We start from the raw sequence: 27,002 nt of genomic DNA on the forward strand, positions 1-27,002 counted from the left end.
ATATGACATGTTCCCTTAAAATGGTTTTATGACTGCTCATAATTTGAATGCTCAGTACTAGAGATTCGTTGGATTGAGGGGTTACCCTTCACTATTAATGACTCATTGGCCTCATTCCCAAGCTGCCTGAAGTGCTGCTCTCCCTAGTGGAAGTAATTTTGTCTTTGAAGTACTTTCCAGAGCTGTCAACTAATGTTCCACAGTTCCCAGAGGAAATAATAAGCCATGAGTGCATGTACACTGAAAAAGTAGAGTCTAAAACGAACTGTTCCTATAGGAGCCTGGCAGTCTGCTTCTCTGTGGAATTCAGCTTGTTTATATAATCTTATCTGGCTAAGCTTTGGTATTTCATCTGGCAGGCAGTTCCTATGAAAAGCAGCTGTCCAAGCAATGGGAGTGGTGCTCCTGGTGGTTTTTTTCAGAAGGTCTATAATTTCTTGTTTCATGTAAATTAAAGAAATACAATACTCTCTGGCTACAACCAGATGCTCTAAGCAGTTTTCTTTCCCCTTGTAAATAGCCCTTTAAATATGCTCTGCAGTGATGTACTGTATGACTTTGCAATAGGATTCATGACGCCCACCAGGAAGGTATATTTTATTCTGTAAAGCCACAGGCTAAATACAGAATTGTTAGAAGAGTACCTCGAAGATGTTAGCTTCTATAAAATCACTGTCATGAAGAAAGTGAGCACAAGTACGCTGTATGAAGAGATCTGTAGCCTGTATTTTCTCTAACAGAAAGGTGCTGATGGATAGGTAGTGTCACTACCTAGTGACAAGTCTATATATGGTGGGGGGGGGAAGGTACTTGCCTATTAACAGGAAGAGTGCAGTCAAAATACTTAAGATTTTGTGTAACATTGCTAACAAACTGATTCTTAAAATGCACTAAACTGAAGCTTTTTTGCGGGGGGGGGGGGGAGAAGAGGTACAATAACATTCAGTGCCTACAGAAGAATAGGAAGTAATCTTCTGTGTAGCTTTGGGTTGAGGTCTCATGTAAGACAGAACTGGAAAGCTGAGGATTCCTTCTGCAAATGTATCAAGTGTTGTTTTTTAAAACAACAACAAAAAAAAGAACAGTATTTTCAATAGGAAGCAAATTATGAGTGCAACTAATGTTCAGGTCCAAGTCTTCCAAAGTTTAGTAGGAATGGCATGATTATCCATCCAGATCACAGTACATCTTTGTCTTAAAGCACTGCATTTTGTGCGTGAAAATGCTCCATATAGTTTTCCCCACTCTAAGAAATGTGGGTAGTATTCAGTGCTTGAAAGACTAATTCTCCCTCTCTCACCTGTACATAACATTTCACTTGCCTCATTCAAGGCACAGTCTATGTAACTACACAGGAGAAAACAGTACCCTGTAAAACACAAGTTTTTAAGCACTTTTTAGAAGTGCCACTTGATGGCAGATTTCTGTAGATTACTTCTGTTCTGCAAAAGGACAATTTGATATTGTGACAAACGAAACATGAAAAACTAGCTTTGTCTGGATACATACAGTATTTACTTGTCTTCACTGAGATCTGGCATCAAACATGATCCATTTCATTAGCTAAAATAGCATTCCTGCTTGGAATCCAATATGGTAAAAAAACTGAAAACCTATTAAAAAATCACTGGCCTTTAATGAATGCGTGTCACTAAATTATGCAATGATACACTTTTCACTTCAGTCTGATGCATACCACCTGAACAGTTTATTACTAGAAATTGGTACTAAAGTACAGTTTGACCACCCTGGAGTTGTTAAAAGGAAGAAATGTGTTGGCTGAGCTCTCCTCCCTGGTGAGGAGGGAAATTTTGTTTCGTTGTGCCTGGGATTGACAACTTTCTGCTGCTACAGCAACAGCTCATGTCAAACTTCAGTAGAGCTACTTTGCTTTATTCTTGCAGCAGGAGTGGAGGATATGAATGGGAAGGCAAGGTGCGTCTGGTTTTTGTATGCGTGAAGTGTAACTGCTAGTGAGCGGATACAAGTATCAGTAATAATCCAATAATCAATAATAAATCAGTAATAAGTCAGGGAGCATGTATTCTCTACTTGAACTTTTTCTAGAAAATAGTTGGTATTTTGCCTTGAAGGTTCTCCAAATTAACTCTCATTTCTCCAACTTTTAATAAGTTTTTAAGTTTTACCTGTTAAAATTGGGGCCTCATCTTTCTCATATATAATCCTGTTTAGGATCAGAGTTGGAAACTAGTACCTGACATTGTTTTAAAACCCAAAGAAATCTAGTTCATCAACAGGACATGGAATTCATTTTTAACCTTATCTAGCCCTGAAATGGTTCCGTGAATGTGAATGGTTCAGTAGTGAATATAGCCTATGTAATTTGTAATGTAATCTCTGCTTCTGGCTGGTTCATGTTCAGAGGGAAAAGATACCAATGTTTTGGTAAGCTGAGCTTTTTATTATTTTTAAGAGGCAGTTGTTTTGAAGCCACTCAGCGGTTAGGAATGCTGGCAAGCATCTGGGGAGACAGATTAGTGAGCTGAGTGCAGGTGAGGAGGTCATAGAAGCAAAACAACTTTTGTGCCACTGCTGTCATGTTTGTTCAGCCAAAAGAAGCTGATTCAGAGGTGACCCACCTCTGCATGTCAGGAAGCCCATCATGCTTCTCTTTCTTACCGGTGACATCAATACTTGCTCATCACAAACTTGCATGTTGTGAGAATTAACTATCTAGATTGTTCTTTATACTGTTACCTTAAGGGAAGGAAAATAGTGTTATCCAAGTCTTCCCAGGTGAATGATTTGGTAAAGTCTTTGCAAGTCTGCCTTAAAGTCATTCAGTTTTAATATCCTAACAGAGAGGGAGAGGCAGGGAGAAGTTACCTGGGTATTTTCAAGGAATGGATGGATGTCTTGGGCATGTGTTTCATTTTATCTGCTGTGCAATAAACTACACTAGCCAATTTCATTTTCTGACACTTAAAGGTATGGAGATTTTGTTTTGAATTTGGTTTTCCAGTACTGCAACAGCCAGTCTTAAATGCATAAAACCATATTTAATTTAAATTACCACCTTAAACTGAAAGTTTGGGGTAAAGGTTGTCTCGGGACTTAAGGTATAATATTGCTATTCTACAGTGCTAAATTTAAAGTGAGGAACAATTTTAATTCTAAAACTGAATTCCTAAAACTTTTCATAGCACTGTCACAGAAAATTAAGTGAATTGTGAGTGAGTAGGGTGTAGTGTTTGAGATTGTATTGATTAAAGTAATCACATATGGACCCATACTTTACAAGCAAAAATACTTGCTGCTGACTTTCAAACTCACCCATCAAAAAATTAAGCAAAGTTTCACCTCTAGTTTAATAAAAATAAATTTAATAATAGTTTAAATATTAAATTATTAAATATTTAGTTTAATAATAATAAAGTTTAATAATAAATTAATAATTTTAAGGACTTTCATGTTTAACTTCCCTGTCTCACCTGTTGCTGTGCCATCACTGGCAAAGGATCTGCCTATGGGGTTAGCTCTAAGGAAACTGTGAACTAAATAACACGGGGCCTGTGCAATTGGTGTAGCTTTGAACAATCTGAGAATGAGACAAAAGGTAAGCGTTAAGTTAAACATTGCAAACTCTTCCAAGGAGTATCTTTATTTCACAGAGGCTTTTCCTTCAGGGTGACCTTCTAGATGCCTTGTGATGTCTTTGCTGTTAGCATAGTACTCATAGTACTTCTCATAGTACTTTTCTGTTTCGGTGCTTAACAGTAGAATAAATTGAAGGCCTGTTACCTTTTATCTGAAAAGGTTAGCATGTTTAAACTCCTGGCAAAATATTTTTCCAGCTAGTGCATGCTACATGTTTAAAATGAGATGCACTGTATTCTTAAGGTAAACTGCAGTGATACATTTTGTATGTTAACAACTTTAACATATTTATTCCTACATATCACAACCCAAGGTTCTTATATGGAATAACTTGTTAGTGGACAATTTCATATTACTTAGCTGATTCAAAGTTGATGGCCTGTCACATGACCTTGAGGGAAAGCTAGAGACTGAAACATTTAAACAATTTCTGGAACAGTAGAACCCAGAAAGACTGTTTTCCTATGGATTTTATCCTCAAGGGTAGGAGTGTGTGTTCTCTGACTTCTAGCAAATGGACTGGGCAACATAGCAGTTTCTTCTTCCCTGCTTCTCTTTTTACCTGGACACTTATTTTCACAAAACTTGTTGGAATTTGGTATTTTTAGCACTTTTTATTGCTGTCAAATTCAGCTGAAATTAATGAAGATATTCCAAAGTGAAAAATACAGTAATGAAAGATGCATATTAACATACATCTCTTCCTAAAAAAAAATATCTGGGCTAAGCACATACCCAACTCCTCTTTCCCACCCTGCCTTCACATCTGTACTAAGGTCTGCTATCAGTTAAGTCTGTGTACTGGATATTGAAATACTCTCCAATTCAGATTTTTAGGTTAAGAATGTGTTTTGCCTATTTGAGATGTATGTATAAAATTTCAATCCAACTTTGAAATCATGGTCTCAGATATAAGATGGTATATCAGACTTGCAGCTGCAAGTAATTGCATTCTGCACAACTGACAACAGGAGCTGAGAATCAAAAGGGTTCCCCCTCTGCCCCCAATATGGATAATCATTGAAAACAACTGCTGTTCAGTCTGAATGATGTGCTGACAGGCATAAAATGAAACAAAGGTTAGGGTAAGCAGAAGAATTCATTTGATGTCTTCCATATTTTGAGGAATGTGACTTCACTGAACCAGTTTAAGAGGAAAATGCCCTCTAGATTGAATTATTCTCTGTAGGATTGATACAATGGTATTGTTTCTCTTTCAGATGAAGTGGACTACAGTAATTTTGGTACCAACACACTGTCAAGGAAGAAGAAGGCTCTGGTGACACTCCGCAATGACAACCTCCGCCGGCGTCCTCATATTAACATCAGCATGCCTCATGATTTTAGACCAGTGTCTTCTATAATTGATGTGGACATTCTTCCTGAAACACACAGGAGAGTGAGGCTGTATCGACATGGCTGTGAGAAACCATTAGGATTTTACATTCGCGATGGTACCAGCGTAAGGGTTACTCCTCATGGACTAGAAAAAGTACCTGGTATTTTCATCTCTCGTATGGTTCCTGGAGGCTTAGCAGAGAGCACAGGCTTGCTGGCTGTGAATGATGAAGTCCTGGAAGTTAATGGTATCGAGGTAGCAGGAAAGACTCTTGACCAAGTCACAGACATGATGATCGCTAACAGCCATAATCTTATTATCACAGTCAAACCAGCAAACCAGAGGAACAATATTATTCGAAGCAGTAGGATGTCTGGTAGCTCTGGCCAGTCTACAGACAGCACTGCTAGTCACCACAGCTTGCCTATGTCTCACATGCTGCAAAACTTCCACCCTGATGAAATGGAGAGCGATGAGGAGGCTGACATTGTCATTGAGGGCGGTCTCGAGCCACAGCACATTCCTAAACTGCACAGCCTTATGTCTAATAGCCTCTCTCGAATCAATGGCAGCAGCCTTAGCCACAGACTTCAAAGGGACCTGGTGCTCAACAACAGCTCTGGCCGAGAAAGCAATGGCAACATCCACAAATTACTCAGTTCCTTAAAAACTGACCCCCGGCACAGTCTGGTTATCCCCAGAGGAGGCATCGAAGAGGATGGAACAGTCATCACACTTTAGTAGCAATTCCTGCAACTCTGTTCTCAGTCTTAAGTGCCAATTGGGACAATTGACTCTTGCAACATGTGATGCACAAAACAAAGAACTGATGTTCTCATAGACCTTACAGGTGCAAAAGATGTTGCTTTTTAGGAAACATGGCATCTGGAATTAGACATAAAACTGTCATGCACTGCGAAATTTGTCAGGGGAAGCCAGAGTGTAAAACCTGGTTTATATCCCAGCCCTAAAATAGTTTTAATCTGTATAAATCTAAGCAATCTTACAGGCTACCAATGGCAGTGCTACATACTTGGGTTTGAATGCATGGGTGGATGTATTTATACATGCATGTGTATATGAATTAGATTTTAATAGTAATAACAGACCTGCCTATGTGAAGTGGAGTCTGTTTTTCCTCTAATACCAGTTTAAACAGAGTGCTTTGTAATAACCATCCATTCTTCTACCATTACATACAGACCTTCCACTAAATTGTTTACACCATATTTACCATATTATGTCTAATCCAGACAAGCTCCGTAAAAGTAGCAGTTTCCTACTCTGGTGGAACAATGCTAGGGAGATGCTGCAAATACATTTTTCCAAATGAAACTGACCAAACGAAACATAAATGAAATATATATTTTTTAAAGCCTGAGGAGGGGGGAGTGGAGTATGTTGATGCTATTATTGCTTTGAGATCAGCACCACCTGCTGGTCAGAGGCAGTCCTGCCTGCAACACAAACTTGTACTGTATGGGAAAAGAAAAAATAGGTTACAAGGAGGGTTTAAAAATAGGTTCAGCACCATTAAGTGGAAAGTGCATTCTTTTTCTTTTTCGATATTTATTAGATCATACCTCTTTTTCAAATTGCTGGCTTTTTTCATCTCTCTTTTTTTTTGGGGGGGGGGGGGAGAGGTTATCGTTGTTCAGGTAAACTTTAGGGATACATGCAAGGCAGCAGCAAAAGCCTAATGGGCACTAGGACTGTGTCCCAACACCTCAGAGCCAAAACAGATTCTTGCTGTATGTTTGGGGCAACCTGAATCCACAAAGTCTTTCCTTACAAAAGATTGGCTTACTGTAATACATATGAGGGATATTGACAGATTTTCAAACCTAACTTAAAATAGTTCTATTATTTTTGGATTCTTCCAGTAATCATAAAGCTTAATATCTACACACAATTTCTAGAAATTTAAAATATACTGGATGTTTGGGATTACCAGAAGTCTTCACTGGATGCTGGTTAGTGGCTAACCAGTGACTATAGAGTCAATAGCTGTTCACTTCTGAAAACGCCATGAATTTATTAAAGTGGTCTAATCTAAAATATTATATCTTGATCAATGTAAGGAACAAAATATAAATGTTTTATAATGTATTTTTCTACTTTTAGCTTGTTTGTCATTTTCTTTTTGTTTTTTAACTTTGTAGTGCATTAAAGCTTTTTTTATATGGTGGAATAGACATTTCTTGACTATTGTGTGGATATGAAAATTTGGGAGTCTTGATTTGAAAAGGTTATGTTCCAGTTTGGAATTTGTAATGACTGGGCAAAGGATGTGTGGATTAATTGATTATTGTTAATTTAGAATACCTGTGGAACATGTGTTCTTCTGCTCATTGTTAAATATGTTTAGGACATTGAACTTAGGGCATTTTTAGATTTGCTTTAAATTTTATTTTAAAATTCTTTCACTTACTCTAATTAAACCTCTTCTAGGTACCACAGCAGTTAGAGCTGTACTTATTCTGTTCAGCACAGTAAGAATAGCACATTGATCCCATCAGTCTTAAAACTGTACTCTTCCAAAGGTTTTTTTTATCTGATTATTGGTGCAGTAAGAAAGGAATAGCTGGATGTGCTTCAGTCAATCAGACCATCTTACCATGAGAATTTGTTACACCTTAAATAAGACTACTTTTGCAAATAAGTGAGTTTGGCTGAAGTTACAGTATTTAACTGGTGAAAATGTGACCTGTCTGCAATAAAACCTGAACAAATCTTATTTCAACACTACTTCTACTTCCTTTCCCTCCATTCTCTACATTCTTTCTGTAGAAGTATTTCATTTACTTGTTGAAACAAAAGACTTCTGACAGCTCTTCAGATGCTTAGCCATTTTAGTAATGACTTTCTCTGTATCAGTACAGATATTGATTCTTCTGACTGTTACCTATATTAAGCTGCTTTCCATATGCTTCTTCCCTGTACTACTTCCCTGTTATATTGATTTCCATGGGCAGCAAGTGTTTTGCTGTGCTTGTCATAAGACTTTTTTCAAGTCACATGTCATCTTTGAGGACTTAAGGTAATTCTGGCTCCTCAGATAATGCTTAAGATACCTCTGTCTCACTGTGTGCTGCCAGGCTGCAGACCTCTCCCTGAGAAAGACTGTCCAAATAAAGCATTGATCTATCTCAGCTGATGCTGTTACAAAATACCTAAACTTTTACAGTTAATACAATTTGTACTTCCTAGGGTGAATTTCACACATGAGATCTGAATGGAAAGGTGAAAGTATTTTACCCCCGATTTCAATTACAATTTGAATGACAAAGTACTGACAAAACCAGTTTTGGAGCTAACAATTTGAAGTGTAACTGTTAAGGCTTGCAAATAGAAAAACTAGACAAAAAGAAAAACTAGAAAAAACTGCTTCTATTTCGCATACACTTGATGCTCAGTCCAGCTCTTTAAATAAGGAAAACTTCAGTCTCTCGTATGCTAGTTCTCTTTTTGAGATTTACTCCTCTCCCCCTTGAGACTGTTACCAAACAAAAGCCTCCTCTACCTGTCCTCCTACTGAAACTGCTATAACTGGAAAAAGCAGGTAGAAACAAGACTGACAAGGTTTAGACTGAAATGCATCAAGGAACCTTCAAGCATAAGATTAAATTGTTTATTAAACCTTTAAACAGGGGTGACTGAGAGAACAGAGGCAAATTAATCCTAGAAACTTCCATAAACTTGCTTTATAAAAGGAGCCAGATTTCTTTTACTATGAGGGAATCATATTGATTTATCTTGAAGGTAGTAGCCCAGATTACACTTTGTGATCAGAAACCATAACGGACAGCAAAACCTGAGGATACTATCTCATTGTAAAGCACCTCAGAAAATAATTTTAAAACATTTGTTTTATGTATTGTTACCTAAATTATATTCATTGACTTGTATTTTGTCAAAGCTTAATCACGGAAAAGCTTTCTAGCTCTGTGAGGAGTACCGTACACAAGAGGACCCAAGGCACAATAGTAATCTGGTTTGATTTAACTAATCTGGTTTGGTTTAACTGCTGTCATCGCTTGGGGAAGGCTGTTTGGCTGTCACTCTCCCTTGCTTTGAATTCAGCCTGACGTTGATCTGGAGCAAGGGCTGTGCGCTCAGGGCAGGACGTAGCAGAAAATGGGGGGGGGGGGGACACAACACCATTCCTGAAGGCTTCTGGATGGATTTGAGTGCAAAGGACAAAGCATATTAGTGGCTTTCAGGCAGCTGTGAAGGGGAGCAGACCGTGGTACTCGGAGCTGGTGGAAGCAGATTAAGGGCTAGCAAGTCTGGATAGCCGATGTAAGCCTGAATGAGGAAAAGTACCGAAGATGGAGAAAGGTGCGTGAGGGTGTACCGGCTGGGGCGAGGGCCAACAGAGGTACGCGATCCCCACACCAAAGGCAAGCGCACCCGAGTGCTCTCGTGAAAGACTCTGGCAGACATCGCGTACCTTTGCCCCGCCTCGCGGACGGCGCTTACCGCGAGAAGCGCTGAAGGCGCAGCAGCGCTGGCGCCTGCCCCGGGCTGTCCGTGCGACGGTGGGGGCCGGCTCCTTCCCCGGTGCTACCGGCCGGGCGCTGGGAGCCGCTTAACGGCTTCCGCGAAGCCCCGCGGCAGGAGCGCGCCGCCGCCGCCGCCGCCGCGACCAACCGCGCCGCGGCGCCGGCTGCCGGCCGTGACGGGGCGGGCCCGCTCCCCCCCCGCCCCCGCGCCGAGAAGGCGCATGCGCTGGCGCGGTGCCTCCGCGCGTGCCCCAGCGGGGCCCCGCCCCTCGTCGCCCACGTGACCGCGGAGCCGCGCGGCGGGCGCTGCCTAACCGTCGGCAGCCCGCGCACAGCGCTATGGCGGCGGCGGCGGGCGCCTGCCCCGGCGGCGACAGCGGCAACGTCTCCCAGAGCCACAGCAACGCCTCGGGGCTCGGGGAGCAGGAGGATGAGGAGGGGGACGCCGCGGAGGCGTCGCTCAGCGCTACTGCCGCCGCCTATTCCGCCTACCTGCTGCCAGACCGGGCCGCTTTCTGCGCTCAGGTGAGCGGCGGCGGCGGCCCGGCCCGCTGGACTCCCCCTGCCTCGGAATAGGGGGGTTATCCCCTTCCACCCCTCCCCTTTTTTTTAGTATGCCTTATTATTGTTATTATTATTATTTGCGCGTCATCAGCTCGGCAGTTTCCCCTGGCTGGGCTGCCTGATGCGGCTCCGGAGAGCTTGCCACGCAACCAAAGCGCGGTGCGCGGGGCCGCGCCGTGCCCTGGGGCTTGGCAGGGCCTTTCTGCAGCTTTCTGCAGCGGCGAGACTTGGCTCCGGGAGAGCAGCGCGGTCGCCGGGGCAGAGCTCCGCGCGTTGCACCGCTTACCCCACCTCCGTATACTTTTTGCAGGAACAGATCAACCGGTATACCTGGTCACTTGCGTCTAAAGTCGCTAAAAATGGCAAAGCAATGGAATTTCTGTTAAGCTGTTTTTTTTAGTTTGGCTGTTGTCTATTTTTTTGCTTTGTTTTTGTGTGTTTTCAAGTCTTTAAATATTGAAATGTATTTTGCAGATAGAAAGTTTAGAGAAGAGTCTAGAAGACTTGCTGACCAGAGTAGATGAATTTGTGGGAATGTTAGACATGGTATGTATAACTTGCATGTAACTTTGTTTTTTATAGTTAGAATACAGTTTAATATTTTTGTGTCTGAAAATGGGACCAAGACGTAAGGTAGTCTTTAGTATATATAGGCAGGTAGATACTAGTATGAAAACACATTTGATAAATAGGTAACTCATGGATGAAAACCGCTGAACATTCATATAGGAGCAAAATGATATGCTCATGTAGCTATATAATTGTATTTATTTATCTGTGCATGTGCATACGTACATGGAATCTCATTTTGAACACTGCAGCAACAAATGTTTAAAAGGATGATATGATGTTGTGCTCTTCCTTTTAAAAACTGCACAGGATATCTGTGCATGTGTTTACAATCTAAATGTTTAACCAGAGTTGCCAAACCTTCAAGACTAGATTTGGTCTTAGGGGACTTTTTCTTACTTTTCATTGGGAAGACAGCTCCCTTTTCACTGTCTTATAAGAAAAAATAACAGAAAACTGGATGTGATTTAAATTGTTACTTGTTCAGCATTTTCACTTTCTGTGCCACGTGTGAGATATTTTTAGTAACTGCAATAGATCTTACAACATCTATGATACTGAGCAAAATGAGAAATGGACCAGGTATTTTCTGGCTGAGCCAAAAGAAGAGAGACCTTCAGTAAGATCCTCTGTTGTCTGGGAAGAAATACACATACTGGCAGTTTTGTTCTATGGAGACTTTGGTATACATATGTCTACTTCTGCTGCTTACGGCAGAAATAAAACAAGTCAGAGAAGAGATGAAAGAAAGTGTGCTACCGACAGAAAAATATTTTCTGGACCATCTTTAAGAAAACATGTCTGATTGAAAGGGTAATGTCAGATTGGGCGCAAAATGCCTGATTCTTAAAAGGCAGTTGAAGAATGAAGCTCTACTTGAAGTTGTTAGAATTTGAGTGGGATTTCTTATTTTTGATCCCAACCCCTGACTTTACTGCTGATTCACTGTCCCCTTGGTTGGCTTTTAGGTTTTTAATCTCTGAAACGTGGATAATATCAGCATTGCTAAAATGCAACTGCATTCCTATTTCTCTGCCTAGCATAATGCACCTATCTTTAAACACTAAGTTCTAGTCTTATTGTACATTACATTTTGTTGTAGTTCTCCTGATTTGTTTTCAATTCCACTTCAGTCAATTTTGTATCATTTGTTTGAATCATCTTTAGATTCGAAGTGATTCCTCTCAAGTTGTCAATGAAAGTATACCTCAAATTTACACAAAAGCTACAGAAATGAGACATATATACAGGAAGATTGACAAACTAGAGGTATGTATTTGACATTTTAGGTGTGTTCCCATTTTCACTAGGGAATAAAAATTAATGATATGCTGTTATGTGTGTGTATAGATGGGGGGGGTCCTCTCTAGAGCTTCAGATCTCTTTTGCTCTCAATGTCCGATCCAGCTTCAATACTTCAGGGCTAGTAAATGTAGAGAACACAAAAAGTATTAGTAATTTCTGGAGGCGTTTTTGTTTTTCAACTTATTGCTTGAATTAAGGCAACCATCCTCTTTTCTGAAAGTAATAGCAGTAGCACTTTTTTGGTAGCATCTTTCAAAGTTACTATCTTCAAAGCTATTCTGAGACTAGTAGAATGAGAAGGATATTGATCCCTTGTAAAACTTCAGAACTGTAAGTGACTTCAGATCCTTGATTCAATTTTTAGTAGAAAGCTAGGTAGTTAAAAATTTAAATTACACTGACTGTCACCATAACTTGATACTCCAGAGCAGTGAGATAAGAACAAAGAATGTTAAGGACTAAGATGCTGAATTTCTAAGTCTGAAGCAAAAAAAACAAGAAACTTTCATATTTTGCATGCAGGTGGAAGAGAGGAATTAACAAGAGAAACTAACCAAAATGAGGTGAAATGGAAGCATAAATTCTGCTGCTGCATAACAGAAGCAGCAGTGTTAAAATCCTTGTCATGCTGTTGATAAAAGGGCCTGCTAACAGTCACAGAAAATTGAGGAGACCAGTTTCTAGATCCTAAGAAGTATTAGAAACTTGAATCCAGAAAGCAGGTACAAAAGATGGAATCTGTACTTGATTTTTAATATAAAAATTAAAGAAAAATAACCTTCAATTCCAGAAAAGCTATAGAACAAGTATAAGTTTAGCAGATAATAGGATTGTCTAAAATGAAGTCATCTACCCCTCAGACCAAAGAAGAATGTTACTGATTGCTGTTACATTTATTGGTACAATAAGAAATGCAGACAGATACCTATATACTCAAGCATAGTTTAGTTTAGTCACTAGCACACAGCTTAGCTTTCAAGTAAAAAGGTCATTTGGGAGAATGACTCTACAAACTGTCTCTGAGGCTTGTGGATGTGTTTTTTATTCAGAAACAAGTGGCAGTTTTCAATTTTGCACTGTGTAATAAAAGTTGTTTTCTTACAGTCATTCTGAAGTGTGGAAATTATGGAAATTTCTGTCTTGGTATTTCAGCACATTTAAATTGCAATATAGTTTTATTATTCCTTAGATTAAATGTTGGAAGAGAAGGAAGAGGGGAGTTCCCAAAAAGGTACTTGGATACCCCGCTATCATTTTCAGAAGATATCTTATTTTCACTGTAACAGCAACCTGTGGTCTGTGAGGTACTACATGGAGAACACAATACAGCTTTTTGAATAAATCCTGCAGTCAGAATGAGCTGTCATAATTAGCTGTCATAATTAATGTCTCTAAGTAACATGCTGAGAGGGAGAACCTGCGCAGGAGTCTGCCTTCAATGTAGTTTGTTGAGATACTCTGCTAGAGAAGCCTAAAAGTTTTACCAGGGATACAGCTAAAGTTCTGGGTGAATAGATAGAGCATTCTGGTTCATCTGTTTGTAATGTTGCTTCCAATATTTTAATCCAAAATTTAGTCTTCTCCTTCACTAGAATAAAGTTTATTAGCAAGGTGATTTGAATGTAGTGAAGCTTGGAGCTTTGTTCTGAGAAGAGTAAGCCTGTTTGGAGAGAGCTGAGCATATGCAAAAAGTGCTTACCATCCAAATGTGTTTATGTCTCCTCGGAATTAGGGATGACTATTGCATTGTATAGATTAACTTGCTTGTGTGTGTGTTTGTTCCTGTTTTGTCATTTATGTAATTCGTCTTTGACAGCTGTTAGAACAATGCTGTATTAGGTCAGATCTGGTCCATCTACTTAGGAACTCAGTTGCTGGTATACTGCTTGCTTTGTGTTGGAATTTGTTGTGTCTCATACATTAAACTTCTGATAAACTTCAGCTGTAGGAACAATTTCATTCTTACTTTCTAGCCTGTAGGTCAAAAGAGTGAAAGTTGAGAGGTTCCTATCATGTCAGTGAGCACAGAGGATACATGGAATCCTGTAGGCCTGGGCCCTCATGAGCTAGAGATAAGTGTGTAAACATAAAGCAGTTGTATTTCCTAGCAGCACATTTCTTATAGGGCCTGGAAGAACATACAAACAATTCTAATGAGGAGTGCAATGCATTTGATGTTTTCCTCAGGATTCATTACCATATCACCTTAGTCTTTTATGAACTAAAACATGGACACCTCTTAAGAACAGGCAGTTATCACCAGTCTACATTTTACACTGGCAGTTTGAGTCAGACACAGTAATTTAGTCAAATCTGTTAAGCCTGTAGCACTCAGGGTTGTAAACCGCTCCTTCCACTTCAGCATGGCAGCACAGTGTGTGCGCGTATGTATAGAGGGCTGTTTTCTTCTCACAGTAATATGTGTGAAAACCATTGCTATGCATTAGATATCAAAACTAAAGTAAATGATGGGCATTCACTCCTTAGTCCATACTGAGCTACAGCCTTGGCTCTATTCTACTTGATTGGCATCACTCACTGCAAAGCAGCAAAACACAAAGAGCCTCTGCTTGGTGAAGATCTTTCTGGCATGATGGACTCTCAAGCTTGTGCAAAAACTGGTAAAAATCAATACATTTATATAAATTCCACTTATAGGGAAAGGAGAGCTTTAGTCTGTCTGTTATACCATTGTTGGGAGAGTCCCTCGGAGGGCTTGGCTGTTCAAAATCATGTTGCTAACCTTGCTAGGCCTGGGTTGACTGTTTTAAGTGCGTCTTAGTGAGGAGTTAAGGCACAACTCTAGTCTTGTCTTAGGAGATGTTGATTCAGTGTCTTTCTCTTCCATGGACCTCCTGAAAAATTGACTTTCTCTGACTTAGTTCCTTATCTGTAAAAAATAAAAAAGAAAGAATGGCTATTTAAACATAACTTCATACAGGCAGTATAAGACACTTGAATGCTTTTCTAATAGCAGGTATAAGTACCAAAGTTATACAAGACTGTTTGGGGTTCTTGCTGAAGCTGCAGAGTTGAAGTGCTGTATGTAGGAAAGTACCTGCTTATTATTACCATAGAAATTGGAACTCCTGAAGAAGTGGATTTAAAGAGTGGCAAAGGACAGTAAGCCTGAATGCTGGAACCTCTTCTGTTATACACAACTGTCTTGAAAATATAACATTTAATTATTGATCACTTGTACTTTCTGAATGTTTAATTTTTTTGTATACCTAAAACACTAAATAAGTTGGAAAGTGTGCTAATTGCCAACAATTTATGCTTTTTATATAGTCTGTGAAAACAGTTTTCAGTTAGGTAAGCTATATCTATGTTATGTTGCAACTATTAGCTTGTTGCAAATTATATGCTTTTAAATTTCCTTAAAACTTAGTTATATGAAAGATGAATAGGAAAAAAAGACCAATTGTTTTATTAGATTTAACCTGCTGTTGCTGCCTTTTATGTATCTCACAAGTAATTTCTAGAAGTAGATTGGGTTTGTTGTAGGTGGAAGGGAAATAAATAATGGAGTTTTTATGACTTCTTATCATTCAGGTAATGGACTCTTCACCACTGTCCTACAAGATGTAATCCTCTTTTAATTTATTAGTAGATAAGATGGATTGTCTTGTCTTCTCATCTAGGCTTTTGTGAAGATGATCGGGAACTGTGTAGCTGGAATGGAAGAACGGGTCATAAAGGCAGAAACAGACCTTGGAACTTTTCCAAGCACATTCAAGAAAATCTTGCACACAATCAGCGTACCATCCTTCCTTAATGTAAGTATGCTTTTGTTATCATGTGAACAGCTTAATTGCTCTGCTGACGAGTGTGGATGATTAAAATAATAGTAATGCGTGTTACACATATATCTGAATTTAAAACTTACCTGCTGCATTAGGATTTTTGCAAAATTCTCAGACTTAATCCAAAAAACCCCAAACTCAAATATCATAAATTCTTATGAGGATTTTAGTCATGTTTCCAAGTAAGTCTGAATACATGAAGAAGAGAACATGAAAGGCACAAAGGAAGTAAGTAATGAACAAAACCTTAAAAAAAGTTTCCCTGATCTCTTATACTATGTAAAGCAAGTATGGAGAGCCTGTACAGACAAAACTTTTAAAGTATTATACTGCATTAACATAGTCACTGCTGAAATGTTACAAAGAAAGGGAAAAAAGAAAAAGATAAGCTGTGCTGCACAACATTTTTAAGATGTTATTTATACACAACCCACATTTAACAGGTCCCTAAATGATTGCTGAACTGTATTTTTTCTAAAAGGAAAGTGTTTCTCTGCCTTTCTTCATTGCCACTTGTGGACTGTTTCTCTACAGAAGACTTGAAGTGCTTTGTCTAGTATGTTTCAAGAAAATGCCATACCTAGCCTTAAAAACTGACACTGTGCCCCAGTTTTAAAATACCCTGCTTTCTGGTCCTAGTATGAACACCTGACATTTCTTGACACTACCTTCCAATACACCATATATAATATTACTCCTTCCATCTTGTCAGCACCCAGATTTTTTTCTTTTACCTTTTCCTGTAATCATCCTGTAGTAGCTCAGGTCTCATAATATTGGTGACAGTGCTAAAATAAAGCAGGTTTGTGGAGAGGGAGATGAAAGCAACTTTGTAACAGTTTAAGTATCTGTGTTCTTATCTACTGCAAGCATATGTGGCAGCAGAGAAAAACAAGTATGAAAGAAAAGTATGTATTGTCTTGGTAGGACTGAGCTGAGGAAACCTGTTTCTCACTGCTAGTATCTGTGTAGGCTTCAAGTTAGTTAATTTCCTGTTGCCTCATTTTCCTTCATGTTTAAGTTCAGAGTGATATAAGAGTAATTTTCTTATTTAAAAAAAAAAAAAAAAGAAAAAAGAAAAATCAACCCAAAGCTGCTATTTCTAAGCCAGTTACAAAAAAATTGTGGCGGTTGTGGTACAGCCTTGAAAATCTCCAATGGTATTTCCCCCCCCCCCCTTTTTTTTTTTTAACAAAAATAGTTGTGCTAATGACTTCAAATTAAAAAAAATCAATCATTCTAATAAAGTGCATTGTTAGTGTTGCATAGGAATGTTTTGTTCAGGTTATCATCAGCTTTTCCACAATTAGTAAGGTAGAAAGTCTTTGAAAGTGTCACCAAGCTGGACTTGGCACATCCAAGAGTTTCTTGGTTTGAGTGTGACTAGCAATAAACTGAATGCTCAAACTTAGGTGTATTAATTGAATAACTTAAAGGCAGTTCACTGTTTCACAGTGGAACTAAATATGCCATAGGAAGGTATCTATTTTCAGTAGCAAACACAGGTATGTCAGTAAGAAAAAAGCTTCTGGACCCTTCTCTGAATCAAAGTGTGCATGCCTAACATTTAACTAGCTCAGACAATGTATCAGTCCTTTGGAAAGGGCTATACTGATCTCATGATTTCCAGTGTAGCTGACATTTGCCTAGAGAATTCTTATTTTAGTCAAGTCCTCTTGCTCTCTTCCCAGTTAATTGTGTCTGGTCCTTCACATGCAGGATATATTTTGTATTACTTAAACTGTGTATTCATAATCTCACTTTCAGATTTTGCCCCAAATTCTGCCCTTGTATTCACCAAGCAATGAAAAGTAGAGCTCTGTAAGACTCCTAGTATTAGGAGCTGTACTCAGACAACTGTGGGTACTGTGCCTGGCTATGAATTTCCTCACCAGATTGAAATCAAAATTCTGTTTTTAAAACTATTTATTTCCTCTCCTATGTTGCTGTGTGAGAAAACACCTTGCAAGCAAGGAAAACTGACTTCACACATTCATGGCAGTGATTGAAGAGGTACAACATTTACATGAATGCAGGAAGGGCATAATTTCAAAGACTGTTTTTACATTTGTCAAAACTCCTGATATAGAAAATAGAGATAAAACCTACTATTTCTAACAAATTTCATCTTTGTTTACATTTTTAATTTTGTTACAACTTGAATGGCAAAACAAATTCAGAGAAGTTAGGAGTATGGGGAGTATGAGGAAATTTGACTTTTTTAAACTGTTGGATTTATGGCATTTAAATTGTATTTAACCTTCACAGAATCACAGAATCACTGAGGTTGGAAGGGACCTCTGGAGATCATCTAGTCCAACCCCCCTGCTCAAGCAGGGTCACCTAGAGCACATTGTACAGGATTGCATCCAGGCGCGTTTTGAATATCTCCAGAGAAGGAGACTCCACCACCTCTCTGGGCAACCTGTTCCAGTGCTCTGTCACCCTCACAGTGAAAAAGTTTTTCCTCATGTTAAGATGGAAGTGTCTGTGTTTCAGTTTGTGCCCATTGCCTCGCGTCCTGTCGCTCGGCACCACTGAAAAGAGCCTGGTCCCATCCTCTCGACACCCTCCCTTCAGATACTTGTACACATTGATAAGATTCCCCCCTCAGCCTTCTCTTCTCCGGGCTGAACAGGCCCAGCTCTCTCAGTCTTTCCTCATAAGAGAGATGCTCCAGTCCCCTAATCATCTTTGTGGCCCTTCGCTGGATTTGCTCCAGTAGTGCCACATCCCTCTTGTACTGGGGAGCCCAGAACTGGACACAGTACTCCAGATGTGGCCTCACCAGGGCTGAGTAGAGGGGGAGAATCACCTCCCTCGACCTGCTGGCAACACTCTTCCTGATGCACCCCAGGACACCATTGGCCTTCTTGGCCACAAGGGCACATTGCTGCCTCATGCTTAACTTGGTGTCCACCAGCACTCCCAGGTCCTTCTCCGCAGAGCTGCTTTCCAGTAGGTCAGCCCCCAACCTGTACTGGTGCATGGAGTTATTCCTCCCCAGGTGCAGGACCCTGCACTTCCCTTTGTTGAACTTCATGAGGTTCCTCTCTGCCCACCTCTCCAGCCTGTCCAGGTCTCTTTGAATGGCAGCACAGCCCTCTGGTGTATCAGCCACTCCTCCCAGTTTTGTATCGTCAGCAAACTTGCTGAGGGTGCCCTCTGTGCCTTCATCCAGGTCACTGATGAAGAAGCTGAACAAGACTGGACCCAGTACTGACCCCTGGGGGACACCGCTAGCTACAGGCCTCCAACTAGACTCTGTGCCACTGATCACAACTCTCTGAGCTCTGCCATTCAGCCAGTTCTCAATCCACCTCACTGTCCACTCATCCAGCCCACACTTCCTGAGCTTGTCTATGAGGATGCTATGGGAGACAGTGTCAAAAGCCTTGCTGAAGTCTAGGTAGACAACATCCACTGCTCTCCCCTCATCTACCCAGCCAGTCATTCCATCAGAGAAGGCTATCAGATTGGTTAGGCATGATTTCCCCTTGGTGAAGCCATGCTGACTACTCCTGATCACCTTCTTTTCCTCCACATGCGTGGAGATGGCTTCCAGGATGAGCTGTTCCATCACCTTTCCAGGGATGGAGGTGAGGCTGACTGGCCTGTAGTTCCCTGGGTCCTCCTTCTTGCCCTTTTTGAAGACTGGGGTGACATTGGCTTTCTTCCAGTCCTCGGGCACCTCTCCTGTCCTCCATGACCTTTCAAAGATGATGGAGAGTGGCTTAGCAATAATGTCCGCCAGCTCCCTCAGCACTCGTGGGTGCATCCCATCAGGGCCCATGGATTTGTGGGTGTCAAGTTTGCTTAAATGATCTCTAACCCACTCCTCCTCCACCAAGGGAAAGTCTTCCTCTCTCCAGACTTTCTCTCTTGCCTCCAGGGTCTGGGGTTCCTGAGGGCTGGCCTGAGCAGTAAAGACTGAAGCAAAGAAGGCATTCAGTAACTCTGCCTTCTCTGCATCCTTCGTCACCAGGGCACCCACCCCATTCAGCAAAGGGCCCACATTTTCCCTAGTCTTCCTCTTACTGCTGATGTATTTGAAGAAGCCCTTCTTGCTGTCCTTGACATCTCTAGCCAGATTTAATTCCAAACGGGCCTTAAAGTCAAACCTTAAAGTCAAATTTCCTGCTATGAATAGAATTTTATATAAACTAGAAAAATTATTTCATATTGAAGGTAAGTAGTATTCAACTTACCTAGATACTGGAAAAAATCCACTTAGCTGTTACTTAGGTATACTTATTTATATCCTCATTTTGGCACTGTTAAAGCATTTTGAAGTCCAAGTATACTGTTTGGTTTGTCTTTATTTTTGGTGAAGACTCCAGTTTTTTTCAACCCCAAAGGGCAAAGCAGTGCCTGAAGAGCTCTGCATACAAACTGAGAGCTCTGCAAAATGGTTTATTGAAATCTTTCCAAGAGCCCCAAAAGAACATTTTTTAATTACTTAAATCTTGATTGTAAGGCCTCTATTTAGATCCTATATTGAAAAATGTACACTGGCTCTGTGTTGCAGTGCAGCATTGTTCACGTGCAGAAAGGCTGACAAGTTAGTCAATAATGGTCCATGTTATATTGCCTTTTTACATCAACTATTTAGTGTAGCAAAACAACATACAGTTCATATTTTTCAGCTTTTCTCCAATTTATTGCCATACTATTTTTAACTCTATGTTGTAGTACATACAGTCTAACATATACTTGATGAAGAAGCTCAGCAGGAGAGGCAACCTTCTTGAAACAAAGATTTTTTGCAGGTTTGTTTTCTATAAAGACTTTAACTAAGTAAATGAGAATACACGTTGTGGCTAAATCAAAGGAAGCAGCTGAGGAACCTGAAGGCTGGAGCAGGAAAGGCAAGAGTATATGGCTTTGAAAGGACGAAGACCATATTGACTAGACAGCTGGAAAAGATTACCTGTTTGGCTCTTGCAAAGCTGGGATATTTTATATGTTCCAAGACTGAGTCTGTCAGTGGGATAGGATGGGAAAAGTCAAAGCTTATTTTTTCTTCACTTGCATTAGGAATATGCCAGACTCCTCTAAGCTATGATTAGAGTCACCTCTCTGTGGATGCCCTTAGAACATCTATTGTTTTGCATTTTAGCTCTGCAAGCTTTGTTCTGAAACTTGCTTTTTTAAGAAGACAAAAAATAAACTTTATCTAATTTGCAGAAATCATCTTCATCACGACAGCAGCAGACCCTCTATGAACCTCCAACCCTCTTCAGGACTGAGGACTATTTTCCATGTCTAAATGAAGCACCTTATTCATGATTTTTGTTTTGGGGTTGATATGAATCAGCCAGAAGAGAGAAAGCCAAGTGAACACAAGAAGCGCTAACCTCAAAATAGCTGCATTTCTGAGCGTTACTAATGGCATATTGCCATTCTGATTGTTATAGTCTTCCTTCAGGCAGCATTTTCAAAATCATCTTTACATAATTATTTATTTCAAGTCTTCCTAAAACACAGTGCAAGTTTGCAGAATATGTTGGGGAAGGAATTTAAGAATACTTCTGCATTAGGTTTTTCTTTTTTATAGGGAAATAATAGGAAACAATTTTTTTATATAAAAAATATCTTTTAACACTTAAAATTTCTGTGCTGCTGTAAGTGTAAATAGCTATACCACAAGGGGGGTGTGTGTGGGTTTTTTGTTTTTTTTTTTCATTTTTAATGTATCCTATTGAGGTAAGATTAAGAGAAAAGCTATGCATAAAATCACCCCCAGCAAGTTTTGGAACTTGCCCCCTGCAGTTAGTATAGAGGAAAGTACTGTAATAGAAAATACAGGTGTAATTGTTCTGCTGTTCTCTGAACTGTGAAGTCCAGCAAGCTAAGCTGAGAGAATGGAGCTGTGGCTGCTGTAGAACTTCCAGGGTAATTATCCAAACTTGAAAGGTCTCTCTAGTATAAAATTAAAACTTTGACTTTTGTAAATACATGACAAAATTATATATCTGATTACCAAAGCTCTTGTAATTTAACAAATTTAATTAAAGCTAAGAACTCTGCTTGTGTGGAATATTTCTAAATGTGATGATTACAGGAAGAGCTTTCTTCTGTGTTTGTTTGGCCCACAACATGTCTTATTCAGTAATTTGCATTGTATCTTAAAAGCTTAATAGGTGATGCCTGGTTACTATTATTAAGAAATTCAAGGTAAATCAAATGCTATAGAGGTGATATTGCTGGTTTAGTAGATTAGCCCTTTTCTGTTTTAGTTCATAGGGCAAGAATTCATCTGAAGGATATCTTCCTTTCTTAGCTTAAAGTGGAGTTCTTATCCAAGGCTCACTCTTACACTGCAAGATGATCTACTGTAACATGGGTGTGTGGAATGTCTCTAACTTTGGTTCAAGTTTTCAAATGCTTTTTGGTGTCTTCCTCTTAACCCCTTCTCCCCCCAGCAGTTATTCTGGAAACTTATCCCACAACCAACTTCCTTCTTCACGTACTATCACCATGCACAAAAATATTTCAATACTCTCAGCAGGAAAAAAGAGAAAAGCTCTGTGGGCAGAGGGAAAGTGGAAAGTGCTTTACAGGGCAGAGGAGAGGCATAGCTATTCCTACTCCACTGAGGAACGCAAGACTCGCTTCTTACTGTCTTGTTTGTATTCTGTCTACCCTATGATGCAAAGCTCAGTCAGGTAACTAGTTCAAGCTTTCATTGCTGCTTTCTTCTGCCATCCACCTTTCTCTAAAAATTCAGAAGTTACCAGCCTCTTTTCCAAGACTGACTGCTTTGCAGTGCCTGTAGTAGGTTCAATACAGAATGCTATATACATTTTGATTTCAATAGTTTTATACAACATCCAAGGACAAACTAGATTCAAGAGACGGTGTAATATTCTTTTGCCTAGTCTGCCATGTTCCCATTAACATCTTTTGCTGAGAAGGAGAAGGAAAAAAAATGGTTAAGTACCCTGTAATTTGTACCTACCTTTTGTGGCACTACTGCTCCCACCCTCAGCAGTCTCACTATCATACTTCCAAAATGCTAACTCCAGTGCATGTTCCTAGATTTAGGTATTTTTACCTGCTACATAAGTCACAGCTGTAGATGTAGTGAGCAAGCCACAGAACCCCTGCCTGTCAAGTGGTTGTAATGTTTTTTGCTTATCAAGCCTGCATTTTCCAAGTCCAGCTGCCACCGCCCTCAGTAGCTCGGATATGCATGCAAATACGTGTTAGCAGATAGTCTCGCTCTCCACAGCAGAAACAACACATACTGTGCTATTTCTACCTCTGCAGCTGGTCTCAGACACTACTTCTCAACTGCTGTATACCACAGGTTAAAGGTGAATTTCTTCAATTGGCTGCTTTACTTCTGAGATTGTTCTCATTCAAGTTTTGGCAACTAAATGCTCTCTTTTTCCAAATATTTCTCAAGAGAGATATGCTCTTTTGCATGCCTCTGTTTCTCTAATTGCGGTCTCCACAATTGCTCAAGCCAGGTATGACATCTTCCCCCCCCCCCAAAAAAAAGTGGACATTCTACCATCTGTTAGTGTTGGATAAAAGTCACTTGAGACTTATATTTATGCTTCTACTATTTACAGCTTAACAGCCAGCATTTTTACATATGCTCCAAATCCTACCAGACTGCTCCTACTTGCTGCCATTACAGTATTTGTTTAGAAATACAGATTGCTGTGATGGCCACATGCATGTTAGATCTCAGATTAGAACAGCATCTGGCATTGCCCTAACCTGTCCTCAGGCACATTCTCTGGAGCATCTTTCCTGACTCCGGGGGCCCCAGGCTCAACTTCTTGAGGCCTCAGACTCTGCACTCCCTCCTCCAGGCATGAGTCACCTGGCCAGTAGTTCAGATTCCTCAAGACAGGTGAGCAGAAAGCACAAATCATGTATTTTTATTTAGTAATATAAAAAAAAAAAATCCTTGGAGGCTTTATCTTCCTGCTAGGGCTTTTCAACATAATGAAGTATTTCCAGCACAGCTTACAGCTCCTGCCCTTGGTTGATTCTACTTACAGTTTGTAAATTCTTCTAGCTGAAACTTCTTGTGTAACTCTTCAAGGTTTCCCTCTATGATTCCTTTGGGGAAAAAAAAAAAATCCGTCTCTCATTCCACTTGCAGGCAGGGAGCAGACTTGGCCCCCACCAGCTAGCCATCTTCTGACAATCACTTCACAATAATCAGATGTTATTAGAGCTATAGGTTTTCCAAAGAAAAATCCATATTTCTCAATATGATGCAACTGCCCCATCCATAGCATGAAAATCCAGCCAGGGAAAACACAAGTAGGTCTATCAATATCCAGTGAAACAAGCAGAACAGTTACATAAGTTAACACAGCTCTTGCTCTCAGTTACCACTCCTCTTCCACCTGCTCCAGAGACAGTGGATAAAAGGTATGAATCTCACACCAACATTTTAAGGTATTTCTATGAGCAATTGACTTCTTATTGTCCCCCTTAGCTGTTGGTAAAGCTTAGGTTGGTAAGGAGTAGAAAGCCCACAGAAGTACCCATTTTGAGAAAACTGTATCTTTTTACTGTACCTCTAACTCCACTAGTAGCATTGAAGGTTTGGGGTTATTGGGGGGGGGGGGTGTCTTTTGAATCCTGCCCTTCCAGAACTAAAGCATTCTTCAGAATTAAAAGTGCAATTTTTAGAATAACTTTATTAGAATTCATATTGATGTTATGTATTTTACATAAATCATATATTTATGTAAATTAAATCTTTTTTTATATATTCATTTTATTTTTTAGAAGACTATTTTGTTACAGAACTTTTATTAGAAAGCCTCTGGGCCAGGCTTTCTAATACATTAGATAAAGGACAGAAAGGCTATCTAAGAATCTGATGGCAGAAGCCTAATGTACAAAAAGAACTTGCCAGCTCCCCTAGTTTATCTAATGTGCAAAGAACTGTGCATTTACCACTGTCATAAGATCATCTCCTGTTCCTTCTCCAGGACACCAGACCATCACGAGATACCCAGGAAGCAGTAACGGATTTCCCCCTTAGGTTCTTCCTGCTTAAACTTTCCAGTAACTTTCACTACTCTCCCTGAAGTAATAGGAGCTCTCACCACTGCAGACTAATTCTGCAAAACTGTTACCAGCACCTACCACCACACAGACACTCCTCACAGTCATCAGTTAAACAGTGAGCCATTTCTCAGTTGCCTCAAATAAAGACTGTGTTCAGCAAAAATCCAGGCTCTTCCAAATACATCCCAGAAAGCGAAAGCCAGCAATATCTGTTACCCCACACCCTCACTTAGACGGTTTTGAAAGTTAACCTGAAGCACCCATCCGCCCTGGAGTTTTTCTTACAGGGAGCTCCCACTCCAACTCAGGTGAAATGAGGCTGCAAGTCTTCACCACAGCAAGCTTTCTGTCCTCTTGGCTAGACATTCAGATCAGCACCCAGGCTAGTCTTTTTTGCAAGAGTTAGAAGGCAGTTGTTTCTACTAGGTATCACACTGTGCTATGTTTGCTGTCAGCTGATTTCTTCTGTCACTTTCTGACCTGTCGCACTACATCTCAGACCTCCTCTGCAGATTTCCTGACTTGCATACCAGTATATGAAATGCATAAAACTAGACCTCAAAGTATGATCATAAGTTGTATTGATCTTTGGCTCAGATGGTATCACTGGAAAGACTGTCAAGCAGCTCCATCTTCAGGAGAGGTCTTTTGTTCAGTTTTAAAGAGCTGCCGCTTTGCCTGCAGATACCGTTGTTGGAAACACTCATCTATAGAAACACAGAAAGCAAGGGCCTAGAGCAGAGGCCAGCAGCCCCTTTCTATTGCATGCAGCCATCTCACTTATCTCCTTTCAAAAACTAAAACATTTCATGTCCTTCTCAAAATTGGCTTTTTTGCCAGAACTGCACTCACTGCTTCAGAATCTCACTGCACTGCTGGAAGCGAGGTTTTTCCTTGTGCTCTTGCTCTGAATGTGCTCTGAAACACTTGTGGTCAAGTGTTTACCTATGTTTGTGCTAACATTACCATTTATCTTAACTAGCAACGGTAAAGTAGGCCAATCTACACTGCCTCCCCCTCTCATGTATTTTTCCTAATAAATCACCTGTTGGCTTTTGTTTCATTAGGTTAAAACACAGGAGATTAAGTCTTCAGCTTGATCACAAGCTGACTAGGGTCACAACCCTTCTCTGCATCTACCAAATTGAATTAATCTATCCTAGCAAGAATGACTGTATAGTAGACTGATAGTCAGACTGCAGTATTTCAGGTGGGGCCTCAAAGCACCATTCAGTTCCAGCAGCCTCTCTTCCTGTCCCCTGGAAGTGCCTGGCCTGCGTCACCTTCACAGCCATGTCACACTGATGGCAGGGTGACTGAGACACCAGCTCTTTCCCTCTCATATTTCTAACTGATAAAAATATTAGCTGACATCAAAAATACAAGTCCGTAACCATGATGCTGTTCTATTAAAATCCTAGCATGCAAGTTCTTCAAATATAATACAGATTCTTCTCTAAACTCATATTGTCTGACAGCTTATCTTCATTAACAAGTTTAGTTAATACACTAGCATTTTTCATATCAATTCATCTAATGTGCAAAGAACTGGCACATTTACCACTGTCGTGAGATCATCTCCTGTTCTTCTCCAGGACACCAGACTATCACAAGACACCCAGGAAGCAGTAAATATCAATAAAAATGATAAATAAGATCAGTCCCAAGAACTATCTTAAAGGAACTCTAGTCCAGAAGCAGCAAGCCAAGCAACAGTAGATGCAGCTGTACCACCTATTGGATCCATGCTTTGCCTTCTAACTCTGCTAATACAGGGTGCTACCTGCAGGATCATTATTGACCAGCCACCTTACACTTTTAGCTCTGTTGATCACTAGAGGATCAAATGGAGCCACTATTGCACTTATCAGAAAGAATCTGATCTCATAAATGGTCAGGCATACAGCAGACTGGCAATACTGTCTTTAAAATACTCATCTATTTCATACACTGTGATAGTGAGAACTGCTGTTATTCCCATTTAACAGACAGGTAGCCAAAATAAAAACAATGCATATATTTTCAGAGACAGCTGAGGCCTCTACCTTCCCTTGATTCCAGTATGAATTAAATACCTAGGTGCTCTTCAAGATGCCACTAGGGAAAATACCACACTAATACATTATATAGTTATGTATAAGTTATACAGTTTATGTGGAATTAGCAGATGGGCATCCAGTTTATGTTCCTGATATTTACAGAATCACATTCTTCTCACACATGTAGGACAGTACAGTACGCACACCCCTC

General features: G+C 40.1%; 3 protein-coding genes and 1 long non-coding RNA gene across 9 annotated transcripts in view; 2 read left to right on the top strand and 2 right to left on the bottom strand.

Moving 5' to 3' along the window:
* The window catches only part of PARD6G (par-6 family cell polarity regulator gamma), a 67,548-nt gene extending 61,343 nt beyond the window's left edge, over positions 1-6,205 (top strand). Inside the window, exon 3 of the mRNA XM_067290922.1 lies at positions 4,839-6,205. Coding sequence (XP_067147023.1) covers positions 4,839-5,698 — 860 coding nt within the window. The 3' untranslated portion in view covers positions 5,699-6,205. The remainder of the gene's footprint in view (positions 1-4,838) is intronic.
* LOC136991269 (uncharacterized) lies at positions 4,919-9,614 on the bottom strand. The gene is made up of 3 exons (XR_010883361.1): positions 9,440-9,614; positions 5,115-5,174; positions 4,919-5,000 (listed from the first exon to the last, which is right to left on the bottom strand). It is a non-coding gene; the product is annotated as an uncharacterized lncRNA (long non-coding RNA).
* A 136-nt stretch (positions 9,615-9,750) lies between these two features.
* Positions 9,751-21,736, top strand: BLOC1S4 (biogenesis of lysosomal organelles complex 1 subunit 4). The gene is made up of 5 exons (XM_013961977.2): positions 9,751-9,987; positions 10,501-10,572; positions 11,764-11,865; positions 15,546-15,680; positions 20,895-21,736. The coding sequence occupies exons 1-5, from the start codon at positions 9,802-9,804 to the stop codon at positions 20,994-20,996; spliced, it is 597 nt and encodes a 198-aa protein (XP_013817431.2). The 5' UTR covers positions 9,751-9,801; the 3' UTR covers positions 20,997-21,736.
* Positions 11,872-27,002, bottom strand: part of ADNP2 (ADNP homeobox 2) — a 39,322-nt gene continuing 24,191 nt past the window's right edge. For 4 of the 6 annotated variants that reach the window (XR_010883363.1, XR_010883365.1, XR_010883367.1 and 1 more), the window contains 2 exons: positions 23,724-23,786; positions 12,926-14,791 (listed from right to left, as the gene is read on the bottom strand). The gene's annotated coding sequence lies outside the window, so the exon portion shown is untranslated. Of the gene's footprint in view, positions 12,020-12,925; positions 14,792-23,723; positions 23,787-27,002 lie in introns of those variants that run through there. The other 2 variants (XR_010883366.1, XR_010883364.1) reach the window with 2 other exon arrangements.

This window comes from Apteryx mantelli, chromosome 2 (genome assembly GCF_036417845.1).
Source record: "Apteryx mantelli isolate bAptMan1 chromosome 2, bAptMan1.hap1, whole genome shotgun sequence".
In the NCBI taxonomy this organism is placed as follows: domain Eukaryota; kingdom Metazoa; phylum Chordata; class Aves; order Apterygiformes; family Apterygidae; genus Apteryx; species Apteryx mantelli.

Coding starts and splice junctions, on each gene's coding strand:
- BLOC1S4 (XM_013961977.2), top strand. CDS start 9,802: ATGGCGGCGGCGGCGGGCGCCTGCCCCGGCGGCGACAGCGGCAACGTC. Junction 10,573..11,763: donor TTGTGGGAATGTTAGACATG/GTATGTATAACT, acceptor AATCATCTTTAG/ATTCGAAGTGATTCCTCTCA. Junction 15,681..20,894: donor GCGTACCATCCTTCCTTAAT/GTAAGTATGCTT, acceptor TCTAATTTGCAG/AAATCATCTTCATCACGACA.